This window comes from Lepidochelys kempii, chromosome 8 (assembly GCF_965140265.1).
Source record: "Lepidochelys kempii isolate rLepKem1 chromosome 8, rLepKem1.hap2, whole genome shotgun sequence".
In the NCBI taxonomy this organism is placed as follows: domain Eukaryota; kingdom Metazoa; phylum Chordata; order Testudines; family Cheloniidae; genus Lepidochelys; species Lepidochelys kempii.
The window spans coordinates 32,045,895-32,058,446 of NC_133263.1; the positions used below are offsets into that span (position 1 = coordinate 32,045,895).

At 42.7% G+C, this 12,552-nt stretch overlaps 1 protein-coding gene across 7 annotated transcripts in view; it reads left to right on the forward strand.

Moving 5' to 3' along the window:
- Window positions 1-12,552, forward strand: part of KCNIP1 (potassium voltage-gated channel interacting protein 1) — a 547,511-nt gene that overhangs the window by 245,008 nt on the left and 289,951 nt on the right. Inside the window, exon 1 of one of the 7 annotated variants that reach the window (XM_073355983.1) lies at window positions 5,437-5,505. The exons of 4 other annotated variants lie outside the window; for them this stretch is intronic. In XM_073355983.1, coding sequence (XP_073212084.1) covers window positions 5,484-5,505 — 22 coding nt within the window. In that variant the 5' untranslated portion in view covers window positions 5,437-5,483. Of the gene's footprint in view, window positions 1-5,436; window positions 5,506-10,705; window positions 10,791-12,552 lie in introns of those variants that run through there. 2 more of the 7 variants (XM_073355984.1, XM_073355988.1) reach the window with 2 other exon arrangements.

Sequence of the window (12,552 nt, forward strand, 5' to 3'; positions counted from 1 at the left end):
ATTGCCATTTTCTATGTCCTCTTGCAATAGCTATCATTTATATGCTTCTGGGGAAAAAAAGCTGCAAGGGGAAATGTGTGTTTAAATTGTTGGGTTTATGTTGATGTGCAATAGAGGCAGCAGAGGGCAGCAGTATACATAGTATCTCACACAGAGTTAAGTTGGTTCCACGAATACATTTGAATGAACCTGGTTAAAAGCTTCTTATAGGATGTGTGGATATTAGTTAAATATTGGTGGTGGTAACTAAGTTCTGCTGTTAAATATTGTAATGCTTCAGAAATCTTAATAGTTTGGCATGTGGCAGCTGTGTTCAGTATTTATCAAACTCTAATCAATTACATTAAGGTTTCAGTACAGTCTGGGATGTACAGTAATTAAAGGTTTAGAGTGACAATTGGACCTGATCTTTTGTTATGGAAAAAATATGCCAGCACTGTCAGTAAGTAACACATTTACCTTTGAGTGCTAACTTAGAATTGCTCTTCGGTTGCCGATTAGATTTGGGTTTCAGATTCCATGGCAGTGTTAAATACTTCTTGGAATTTGTTGTTTTTTATTTTGCTGTCCTCAAACTGAAATAGAATAGATAGATCATATATGCAGTGGTCTGATGGGCTTATTTAGAACTGCTGAGCTACTGACTCCTTCTTCTTCTGTCTACATATTATAGGTACTTACGTGGCCCCATCTCTGCAGTATCTGAGCACCTGCCAATCTTTCATGTACAGTATTTATCCTCACAGCTCCTCTGTGACATAATCTATTATCTCCTTTTCTCAGATGGGAAAAGTGAGGCCCAGGAGGACTTAGAGCTTGTCTATGTGGCAAGTTACTGCACAGCAAGCCAGGATATGAATCTACAGCACACCAGCTTGCTGCCCAGTCACATCCCATGTGGGCACTCCTACCGGGCACTGAAAGTTCCGAGTGCATACTACTACCTGTTGCATTCTGGGTCTTTAAGTGCACTGTAGCAGTGTCCCCACAGGATGTTACTGTGGCTTGCTGGTGTGCTATAGATTCTGGCTTGCCATGCAGTGTAAACAAGCCCAAAGCCCAGCATCACACAGGAAGCATGTGGTAGAGCAGAGAATTGAACAACGTCTTTGATGGCACAGGCTAGTGCCCTACCCCCTGGACCATTCTTCCTCTGACCTCAAAGAGCTGAGAGATACCTAGGAAGGCAGAGTTACCTGATTTCCCCTGCTGAACTGCTTCTATAGCACTGCACTTCCTGAGGTCTGAAGGGAAAGAATTGTTACTTCCTGAGACTTCCAAGAAAGTAACTTTTTGCTCTGTGGCCCAGAGGCGACATACCTTCCCTTTTGGCCTGAGGCTGACCAAGGATTTATCACCATTTGAAAGCAGACTTAAAATACTTTTTTTTTCAGAAGCTCTTGGGTGCAGCAAATGGATTTGATTTAGGGTAATGTGGTGTTTCATTGCTTTAATTTCTCATGTTCTGGAACAGCCTTCCAAGGGGAGCAGTGAAGGCAAAAAATCTAACTGGCTTCAAGACTGAGCTTGATACATTTATGGAGGGGATGTTATGATGAGATTGCCTACAATAGCAGGTAGCTCATCTGCGACTGCTCGCAGCAAATATCTCTAATGGTTGGAGATGGGACACTAGCTGGTGAAGGCTCTGAGTTACTACAGAGAAATCTTTTAATGGTGTCTGCCTGGTGAGTCTTGCCCAAATGCTCAGGGTCTAGCTGATCGTCATATTTCGGGCCAGGAGGGAATTTTATCTCAGATCAGATTGGCAGAGACCCTGGGTTTTTTGCCTTCCTTTGCAGCATGGGGTACAGGTCACTTGCAGGTTTAAACCCATGTAAATGGTGGATTCTCTGTAATTTGAAGTCTTCAAATCATGATTCGAGGACTTCAGTAACTCACCCAGAGGTTAGGGGTCTATTACAGGAGTGGGTGGGTGAGGTTCTGTGGCCTGCAATGTGCAGGACTAGATGATCATGGTGCTCCCCTCTTAAAGTCTATGATTGAAATGAGTAAGGTCATGAGGTGACAGGGTGCTATCAGCAGCACCCTGATCACTGACATTGCTGCAGGCCCAGCTGAGGGCAGTTATACACTTTCTGGTGGGGGATTGGGAGCACCTGGGTGACAATCACTGGGCTAACAAGGTAAGTGGGGGAGACTATAAGGGGAGGAAACAGAAAGCAAGAGGTAGCTCAGGAGGAGGCTCAGAGGGTGAGTCTGGGCTGGGGAGCGAAGGCTACAGGGAAGCCTGTCCTTGCTATAAACCTGTGTTGTATAGTATTACTGTATTATGTAAGAGGGGAAATAAATGCACACCTTGGAGAAAGATAAATGGCCTGGTGTGTATCTGTGACTGTGAAAGTCTCTGAATTGGCCAGGCAGCGAGGTTCACCAGGTAGTAATGGAGGTACCCTGTAGTACATGCTTGTCTCCTAGAGAAGCCATTGGCAAAACTCCATCTTATTAATAGGAGTAGGCTTTAAGGTCCAATCCTGCAGCCCTCAGACAACGGTGATGGGCGCAGTATTAATTCCTAAACAGACACTTGTATGCATAATCCCACTGGAGAGAAAGGACTATTCATATTAGCAAAGGATGCAGGAGTGGGATGATGGTCTTTCTTTTGCTGTGTAACCAGTATAAAAAAGGCATAATTTTTATTTAGGTATATGAGCATTTCTAGCACCCTTATCAGTCTGATATCTAGATGTCTTTTTATTTTTAATGTAAGCACCTCCAGCCCTTAACCATAAGATTGAGAATTTAGATTCTCACAACAGTTGGGACACGGAAGACCTCACTCTTTCTTACCTTAGGTTTACCAGTTGCCATTGTTGTTGCTCAATATTTATATTGTGTTTAAATTTTGCAGGCTAACAAGGTCAGAACCTCGTTATGAAGGGTGCTGTGCAAACATAGAGTAAATTGGTTGTCTTAAAAAAATCTTCTTTTCCCATCTTCATTATGTGGACATGTCAACCCTTATGTGAAAAGGCTTTTGGGGGAAAAGTAGATAATTGCAGTGTAGAGATCTCAGGCTGACTTCTGGCTTTCTGGAGAGCCTAGTAGAGGGCCCTCCAGTCAAATCTGCTCTGCTCTGCCCGAAAGTTTCACACTGGGTTCCATCAACTACAACACCCCCATTGAGCTTATCTGTCTCTGTGAATGGCTGCATGTCGTTATGCACCCTTGATCCAGGAATAGCCCCTCTGAATATGTCCCTGCACAGATTTTGCTTCTTATGTTAATATTCATGCAAATATGGTGGAATGGCAGAAGTGAGAACTGTGTGGTTGATGCCAGCCAGGATATGCCAAGCAGTGTTAATGTGCCAGTTTGCCCAGTTGTATTTCTAGGAGTTGGCCCATAGGTATGGAAGGAAGCTGGAAAGAAATAAGACACTAGGGTGCTAAATGCTTCTTGAAGGTATAATATTAACTCTCACTGTCAACTGGTAATGCAAAATTTGGAAGTGACAGAGAATTTCTTATTGTTCTTAGCCAGCAAGATACATTCTCTCCTCCGTATGCTGTATCTTATCAGTCTTGTGCAGTTCACCAAGGAAAACATAGCAACTTAAATGTATACCTGAGTAATGCAGCCCACTGGAATCAGTCTAAGCTGAGCAAACCAACACTGGAAATCAGGAGTTTGTACAGACTTATTAATAACTCTTTCAACCGGTACCAAGCTACCACCAAGACGATCAATCAAGAGGCCCGCATTATATGCCCTTGTTCGGTCTGTGCCAGCTGGCTTGGCCTTGTGGGGCTATTTCATTGCTGTGTAGACTCTGGACTTGGGCTGGAACCCGAGGGTCCTAGAGCCCAGTCTCCAGTCCTAACCTGGAAATCTACACAGCAATGAAACAGCCTTGCAGTCCAAGTTTTGTGAGTCCGAGTTGGCTGGCACAGGCCAGCTATGGGTTTTTTTTTGCTGTGTAGACATACCCTCAAAGCCATTACAAGAGGAAGGAATTATGCAGAGTCTCGGACTGCTCTCTCCTTGCTCCTCTTTCCCATAGCTTCTTTCAGGCAGCCACCTCCTTCCTCTTTTCTGTTTTCTCTGCTTTCTCCTTGGGAGCAAGGAGAGTCTGTGCTTAAGGGTCCCAAACTCCTCTCCTTTCCTCAGCATGTTCAGTTAGTTATAAGGAGTGGTAGGCAGACCTTTCCTTTCCCTACTACTCCTGATACTTTGGTCTATCATAGGTACTTATAGTATCTGACCACCTCACAATCACCAATATATTTATCCTAACAACATTCCTATGAGATAAGGAAAGATCCCCTTTTACTGATGCACAGACAATGACTTGCCCAATGTCACACAGGAATTCTGGTACAGAGCAGGGAGCTGAGCCCAGGTTTCCAAGCCCCAGGCTACCACCCTAACCACTGGACCATCCTTCTTCTCTAGTAGTTTAGACAAGTCCTAAGTAGTTTAGACAAGTCTTTTTTCATCCACTATCCTGAAGAGCTTGTCTATCCAGTTCCATGATACCTAAGCGCTGTTATTAGATACATTCCAGAAGGTAAACTTACGTTGGGGCCTGCCTTTCTGGTCTCTCCTATAAATCTGGGACTGTTGAAGTCTCCTAATACTGGGATTACCTAATTTAGTATTCTGCTAATACTCTATGCCTGTCTTCTCTGAGCTCCCATCTTGGTGCCTAGAGGGTACATAATGGCAGAAATAAAACAGACCTGGTCTCCCATGGCAAAGGCCTCCCAAAAAGGGATGGAGACTGGAGATTCTGGAGGCATATTGAGCAGAGAGATACTGGGACATGGAAGCCTAGAGAAGGCAGCTTGTGAAAGTGGTAGATGAAGCATGGAAGTGAAGGAGTCCAAGAGATGGGCTGGGATGAAGACTAATTCTGCCATTGGGAATAGCAATTCTGCCATAGGAATTTGCCCTACTCAGGAAAAAGTAAAAAGCAAAATCAGTGTTTTAAAAATTGCTTTTTTAAAATTAATTCAGCTGTTAACAGACTTGGGCTTTCATTGTCTGGGTGGAAGACCCATGTGAGCAATTCCTTCAGTGCCCAGACTGCAGTGTGCATTCCATAATGGGGTGGACAACAGCAGCAGCATTTCATAGAGGGCGTCCTTAAACAACCTATCAGCTGCCTGTGGGCTGTTTTTCACTGTGAGCACATATGCGGCAAAGGGAGGGAAAAGCCACTGCCTCACCTAAAACTGTGACCTTGAGCTGCTGCTGGATGGGAAAAGAAATCTGGAGAAGAGATATGAACTCCTAGAAGTGAGAAGAGTAACAGGAGTCTGAAAGCAAACAGAAGAAAAGGCAGAGAGACGAGGCATTGGAGGGAAGTTGACGTAAAGTTGATGAAGCCTTGAGAGGTGTAAATGAGTAGTCCTCAAAGCAGGGAAGATGACAGAGGAATATACAGAATGTGGAATATGGCAGGGGTGGGGGAGAGGCTAAGTTCTTTAATAGCAGAGCAATAGGTTGAGGCTTCCATGCAAAGACCCACCAAGCCAGGTATGAATCTGAGATTGTCTTATTTGGCTTTCTTCATGTGGAGAAAATTGGGGATGGAGGTGGGGAGGCAGTCATCCCTCCCAATGGCCCCTTGGCAACGGTCATGCTGGTGCAACGGGGCTATCAAGCCCTTCTTGAGGAATATCTTCCTCCTCCCCAGGCCAAGAGCACTCGCTGTCATGTAAAGTTTTGGCTGAAGTTTGTCTCCTAGGACTAGACATTCAAGTCAAGTAAAAATACCCTACCCATGGGTGTTGAGTCTTAATTAGCTGCTCTTTCTAAAGTGCTTCAAATATGTACCTCTCTATATAGATATAATGTTTTTTACTACTGTATGTGTAACATGTGCGCATAAGGACCCTCTAACACTAGAAACCAAACATTTAAGGCCAATAGCTGTGAACAGTCTAGGCATATGTAAAGTGTGAGTTTCAGCATGTTAGGGTTATAAATTATCCAAATGTCATTAGGGGGCTTTGCGTAAGATACTCAGCCCAATATCAGAAAGGGTGTATAGAGTGCATTTTGGAAATGACTGACTTCACCTCTTGGAGTAAGTGACTATTCAGAATGACACTTGCCAAGTAGACTAGACCCTATTCTCTTAGTATGAAACTCCACTTCAGGAAAAGATACCTTGAGCCTTATCCTGGTCCCTCTGAACTCAAGGGGGGTTTGCCATTGACTTCACTGGGAGCAGGACTAGGCAGTGTGATGGAAAATGCTTTGTAAGAGGTTTCCATGCACAAATGTAGGTACCAATCTGCGGTGAAAGATGTGCTCCTCTTCCACTGCCCTAGCTGTGGTGAATCTGTGATCTTGAGAGAAGGGGTTCTGGAAGGTCATATTTTCACTCCGAGTGGGGGATAGCTGTAGCAAAACCATGAATCAGGGCTTATTCCTTAGCAGCTTCTGATGGGCTGCTGTGACAATTTATTCTTTCCCCCCAGCTCATCTAAAGCAGATTAGTAGGAGGTGAAAATCACTTGGAATGCACGATTTAACACCTAGATGGTAGCCAATAATTAATTGCTGCTTTCCAAAGTGATTAAGTGTGTGCACGCTGTTTTTACCAGACTGGAACTTCATATGACAGCATAGCAAGTGCCAGGGTCCTGCGCAGAGCTATGCTGCTGTTTTACTCTGGCTGTAAGTGGAGTCTTTTTAGCTCCAGCTCTGTAGTATAAATGGCTTGAGTCCCTGGACTAAGTTATTTGCAGGCGTAATTCCATTCACGGTAGTAGAGCTGTGCAGAGTTACCAATACTTGAAATATTGTCATGAATTTGGACCAATTTTGGGAGCTCTTGAGATAAGATTAAGACTCTTTACCTCAAGTAGTAGCAGCTCTCCATGCAGTCAAGAGCAGCCATCACTTGTGCACTGTTAGGAACATGGTGGAAATAACTCCCTCTTTTGTTTTCAGGAAAAGCAGATTGAACCTTTGCTCCAAATGTGTCAAATTCCGTTGAAATCAGAGATGGGACAAGGAAGCCAGTTTGGGGGTTTACAAAAACCTCAGCAGTGAGCTTTTACTTTGCACATCCCAGATAGGTCTGGTTTGAATCTGGTTCAGTTAATCAACCTTACAAAGTTCTGGTTATCTGGATAAAAGGTTCAGATTTGGTTACTCTCTGATAGAAATTTAGTAAAACAATTTGGTATCTAAACTCCTATTGTTGTAAAATGGTCAAGGTAGGGTTAACTCCCCGGTTTAGTTAGTGGGAGTTCACCCCCCTCCATCGCACAGTCTATTATGATGCAGTTAAATAAAGCTGTAAATTCCCAGCCTGCAGTCTTGTGCGTAGATTTATGTTTGTTGCACTGAATGGTCTTTTTAATAAAACTTGTGTAACTGGAGAATCTTTATAAGCAGATTCCTGCACATGTGTGTTTATACAGTTATGGAGAAAAAGAGACAAAGGAGGAGAACGTATGAGGGTGAGTTCGAAAGTTTTGTCAGCATAAATGGGAATACAATCACTTAGAGATTATCGCCCTCTTAAAGTATGTAAATTCATACCCAGTGTTTTTTACATGCATTCTTCAAAGCACTTGGGGATATTTTAAAATGTCAGATACTATACAAACATATACTCAGGTTTTAGTTATTGCTACTCATAAATTGAATATATATAGTGAACTAAAAATAAACAGGCTTGGCCTTGATATCCATGCTGCTAGTAGTGGGCAGTGTGATGTTCCTTATTTCTCTAATGAATTTTTTTAAACTCTGCAAACAAACCACACATATAGACCAATATTTCAAATGTTTGGGCCTTCTGGACAGTGTTCCCTCTGATTTCTTCCACGCATGTGCGGAATGAATTTTGTTATGTGCACCAATATGGAGGTGATGTGTGACACTTCACCTCCATATTGGTGCACTCATGTGGCGGGGATGGGGCCGAAGGCTTCAGAGTGTGGGAGGGGGCTCAGGGCTGGGGCAGAGGGTCAGGGTGTGGGTTCTGGCTGGGAGTGCAGGCTCTGCGGTGGGGCTGGGGATGAGGGGTTTGGGGTGCAGGCTGTCCTGAGGCTACAATGGGAAGAGAGGACTCCCCCTAGCTCTCTCTCCCAGCAGAAGCACCCGGGCTGCTGGGGGAGAGGCATTTCTCCCCTCCATGGCAGCTCTGGGGCTGGGGCCGCAGGATAGGTACCTCTTCCCGAGCTGTGGCAGGCCTGGTTCACACCCAGAGGAAGGTGCCTCTCCCCACAACATCAAGTCCAGGGCTGGGGGAGAGGCATCATTTCCCTGCCACAACCCTGAGTGCCTACGCAACATTTAACAGGCTGCTGTGTGGCCACACGGCTCAGAGGGAACTTAGCTTCTGGAGATTCCTGAATTGCCTACTAATGAGGTCCCAGCAAATTATTCTGATATCTTCTCTCTGATCTTAAGTTGGAGTTCTGTAACCTATTATGCTGTGGGATATTTAACTCCAAGTCATGCCACTGAAATCAGTGGGACTATTTGAATAAGTTCTACTCAACATTTCAGTATTTCCAACCCTTAACATTCAAATATCAAGGGACTGTCTTAAAATCATATGATTTTAATGGGTTCTTTTTATTGGTCTTCTGGTTCAGAGCCTTTGGGGTTGAGTTTTCAAGCTTTTTTTCCCCTCTGCAACTGTCTTTCTCTGCAACTGCTTTTTAAAATGAAAGCTGAGATTCTCATGTGATTCCAGGAGGTGGGGCTTTCAGAACAGCAGCACATATTAAGAATCTCACCATAAAATTTTGAGAGTTGACTGGTCGGCCCCAATCCTGCAGACACTTAGGCTCATGTTTAAGCCTGGGAATTCAATAGTGCTATTGAATTCAGGGAAGTGACACCACTTTAAAATGGGTGCGGGTGGAGAATCAGGCCCTGCTTCCAGAGATTTTGCCTGAGTGATGTTGCCCTCTTGGCTGGTCCATAGATAAGAGAAGGGTCTGCTACAAGCAAAAGGGTTCTTGAGCCCTGGTTGTGTGCCCTGTGTTCTGGGAGCTGAAGAGTTGTTCCTGACGGGCTCAGGGTAAGTATGGCTGGGATTTCCAAGGGGTGTAAGGGGGTTTGATGCCCAATTCACATTTGAAAATAAATGGGAGTTGAGCACATACCTCCATTAGACCCCCTGAAAACCACACCTGTGTCCTCTGTAGGCAGCAGCTTCAGATGTAAGTGGCAGCATGAAGGAGATCATGGAAGAAAGATACGGAAGTGTTGCTCAAATCCTAAATACAGTAATGTTAGTGCACTGCACTGTGCCTTGTGAACCACCATTAATATTCTGTGCTTTTGCAAAAGTAGAGCATGTCTGTCAATTTTTTTCTCCACTAGTCTCATTCTTTAATGTAAAGTACTGGAGGGTTGATATGGGAATGCTACTATTAAAGCCTTCCTTACTCCTTGTCAAGGTTCCTTCCCCACTCTGCACTCTAGGGTACAGATGTGGGGACCTGCATGAAAGACCCCGTAAGCTTATTCTTACCAGCTTAGGTTAAACGCTGCCACCACCAAAGTGTTACACAAAGAACAGGGGAAGTGCCCACTTGGAAACGTCTCCCCCCCCCCCAAATATCCCCCCAAGCCCTACACCCCCTTTCCTGGGGAAGGCTTGATAAAAATCCTCACCAATTTGCATAGGTGAACACAGACCCAAACCCTTGGATCTTAAGAACAAGGAAAAAAACAATCAGGTTCTTAAAAGAAGAATTTTAATGAAAGAAAAAGTAAAAGAATCACCTCTGTGGTAAGGATGGTAAATACCTTACAGGGTAATCAGATTCAAAACATAGAGAATCCCTCTAGGCAAAACCTTAAGTTACAAAAAGACACAAAAACAGGAATATACATCCCATTCAGCACAACTTATTTTATCAGCCATTTAAAGAAATCATAATCTAGCGCATATCTAACTAGATTGCTTACTAACTCTTTACAGGAGTTCTGACCTGCATTCCTGCTCTGGTCCCAGCAAAAGCATCACACAGACAGAGAGAACCCTTTGTTTCCCGCCCCCCTCCAGCTTTGAAAGTATCTTGTCTCCTCATTGGTCATTTTGGTCAGGTGCCAGCAAGGTTATCTTAGCTTCTTAACCTTTTATAGGTGAAAGGGTTTTTCCTCTGGCCAGGAGGGATTTAAAGGTGTTTACCCTTCCCTTATATTTATGACACTCCTCCTGGTAAGTTAATCATGCATGATCAAAACATTTGTTTCCAGTTCGAGTTCACCAGGTGTCAGGTCGCTATCTTTCTTCCCTTAAAAAAATCAATGAAAAGTTAACAGAAAGGAGCCTTGCCCTCATGCCTGTATGCTCTTTGATATACTTGCCTGTGTGCTGTCACACTGACTGAAAAAAAAATGTTAAGCACACTGTATTGACTTAATAAAGAAGAAAAATCAAAGGCAAGACAGACTGGTATAAACAGAGTAGACTACACTTCAGAATAGGAGAAATCTGAAAATCAATAGGTATACATGTTTGGCCTTTGGCTATGCAACCTTTTATAATGAAATTGTCAGGATGAAAAGGCTATTTCAATTATTTAAGTCATGGGGAAAAACACAGTCAAATAATTTACTATACTACTGAAAGTTATTTGAGCTCCTACTACTGTGAAATTTCTTAAGGATGCATTATTTATTTTCAGTTCTCACTGATATGCTTATCTTAAGTTTGAGCTGTAATCCAATATTTGTATTCTCTTTTCTTGCAGGTAAGTCCGGATTGGGCTATTTGATGAAATTTGCGGTTTGAGGATGTAAGCAGACAAAGTAAGCTGTCTCAGCCTGTTAACAAGGTCAGATTGTTGTCTGAATGTTCAAACTACAGCATTCCAATTAAAAACGTAGTGACTGAAATAGACGGCGTAGTTTGCAAACTGGTGGTAACTGTCCAAACTCAGTGTTTTTTATCTGGTAGGTTAGAAATCTTTACCATCAGTAATTAGCATTTACAAATACTTCTTTTACACTTAAACTATTAAATCTGCAATAGCTGGAGATAATATGCAATTGTATATTGTTACATATATATATTAAAGGTGGTATAACTTTTTTACCACCATCTCTAAGATAATCACTTTATTGGATTCTCTAATTTTGGCTCTTTGCCATGTGGAGAGATTGAAACCTTTAGAATTTGAGCAACAGCCAGTTAACAGGTCATACACTGAAAAGTTTACTTTGTGGATCATTCGAAACTGATTACCTTTGAGTAATCATATGGCAAAAGGGCACTGCTATAAACCATTAAAATACCGCTACCAAACTGGCATGCTTTGCTTCCTACATGACCCTTGCTGCTCATAGTGACTCCTGATAATACCAAGGAAGTCCTCATGCTCTTTCAAGCTTTCTTGCATCAGATTCAGCCAGTTTGAATCATTGACATAAGTGTCATGTTTATTGCTTCAGTGATCTAACTTGATTCTGTTTCAGTGTTTTCTTTGGTTCTCCTCTACCCATCAACTCCAGGAACAGTTCACCTCTTGTTGAATCTTTTGTTTTTGTTTTGTTTTGCTTTTAACAATTATTGCAGATAATCAAATAGCAGCTTCTTGAGAAGTCAGCAGTAGTTGACTGGTGTCCATACTACAAGGAATCTTTCTGATGCCCTGAACTTTAATGCTGTCTTATCTCTCTACAGAAAATCTTTATACAATATTTACATACAGAAAAATTTTAATGCCTGATCAGATCAGTGATATTGTGATGCTAATAGCTGTCATAGACTATTGATATTCAATTTACAGAAAATGATATAAAAGATACCTTCTTGCAATCATCCATGGAGTTTAGATTTGGTGATTTTAAAAATGAAGAGCTTTATGCTTTGTCTGGCCAGTTGTAAAGACTGCTCATTGTGTTAATATTTGTGTGGTAGTTCCACCACACTTGAGATTTTATGTTGTAAGTAAACTTGTCACGAACACCATTCAGATCAGCCAGTAATATTTTATGCAAATACATGACTAAGCAAATACTTTTATTCTTGGTTCTTCTTTTACTTTCCTTTCCTTTCTGCTTCTGTTATGGTAATTCACATCAACCAAGGGGCCATATGTTTGGCCATTATCTTTGAAAACTCATGGCGATCGGGAGATTGAAAAACGTCCAGCGGAAGGCAACAAAAATGATTAGGGGACTGGAACACATGACTGGAACACTGAAACACATGACTTATGAGGAGAAGCTGAGGGAACTGGGATTGTTTCGTCTGCGGAAGAGAAGAATGAGGGGGGATTTGATAGCTGCTTTCAAGTACCTGAAAGGATGTTCCAAAGAGGATGGATCTAGACTGTTCTCAGTGGTAGCAGATAACAGAACGAGGAGTAATGGTCTCAAGTTGCAGAGGGGGAGGTTTAGGTTGGATATTAGGAAAAGCTTTTTCACTTGGATGGTGGTGAAGCACTGGAATGCATTACCTAAGGAGGTCAAGTTGCAGTGGGGGAGGTTTAGGTTGGATATTAGGAAAAACTTTTTCACTTGGACAGTAGTGAAGCACTGGAATGCATTACCTAAGGAGGTGGTGGAATCTCCTTCCTTTGAAGTTTTTAAGGT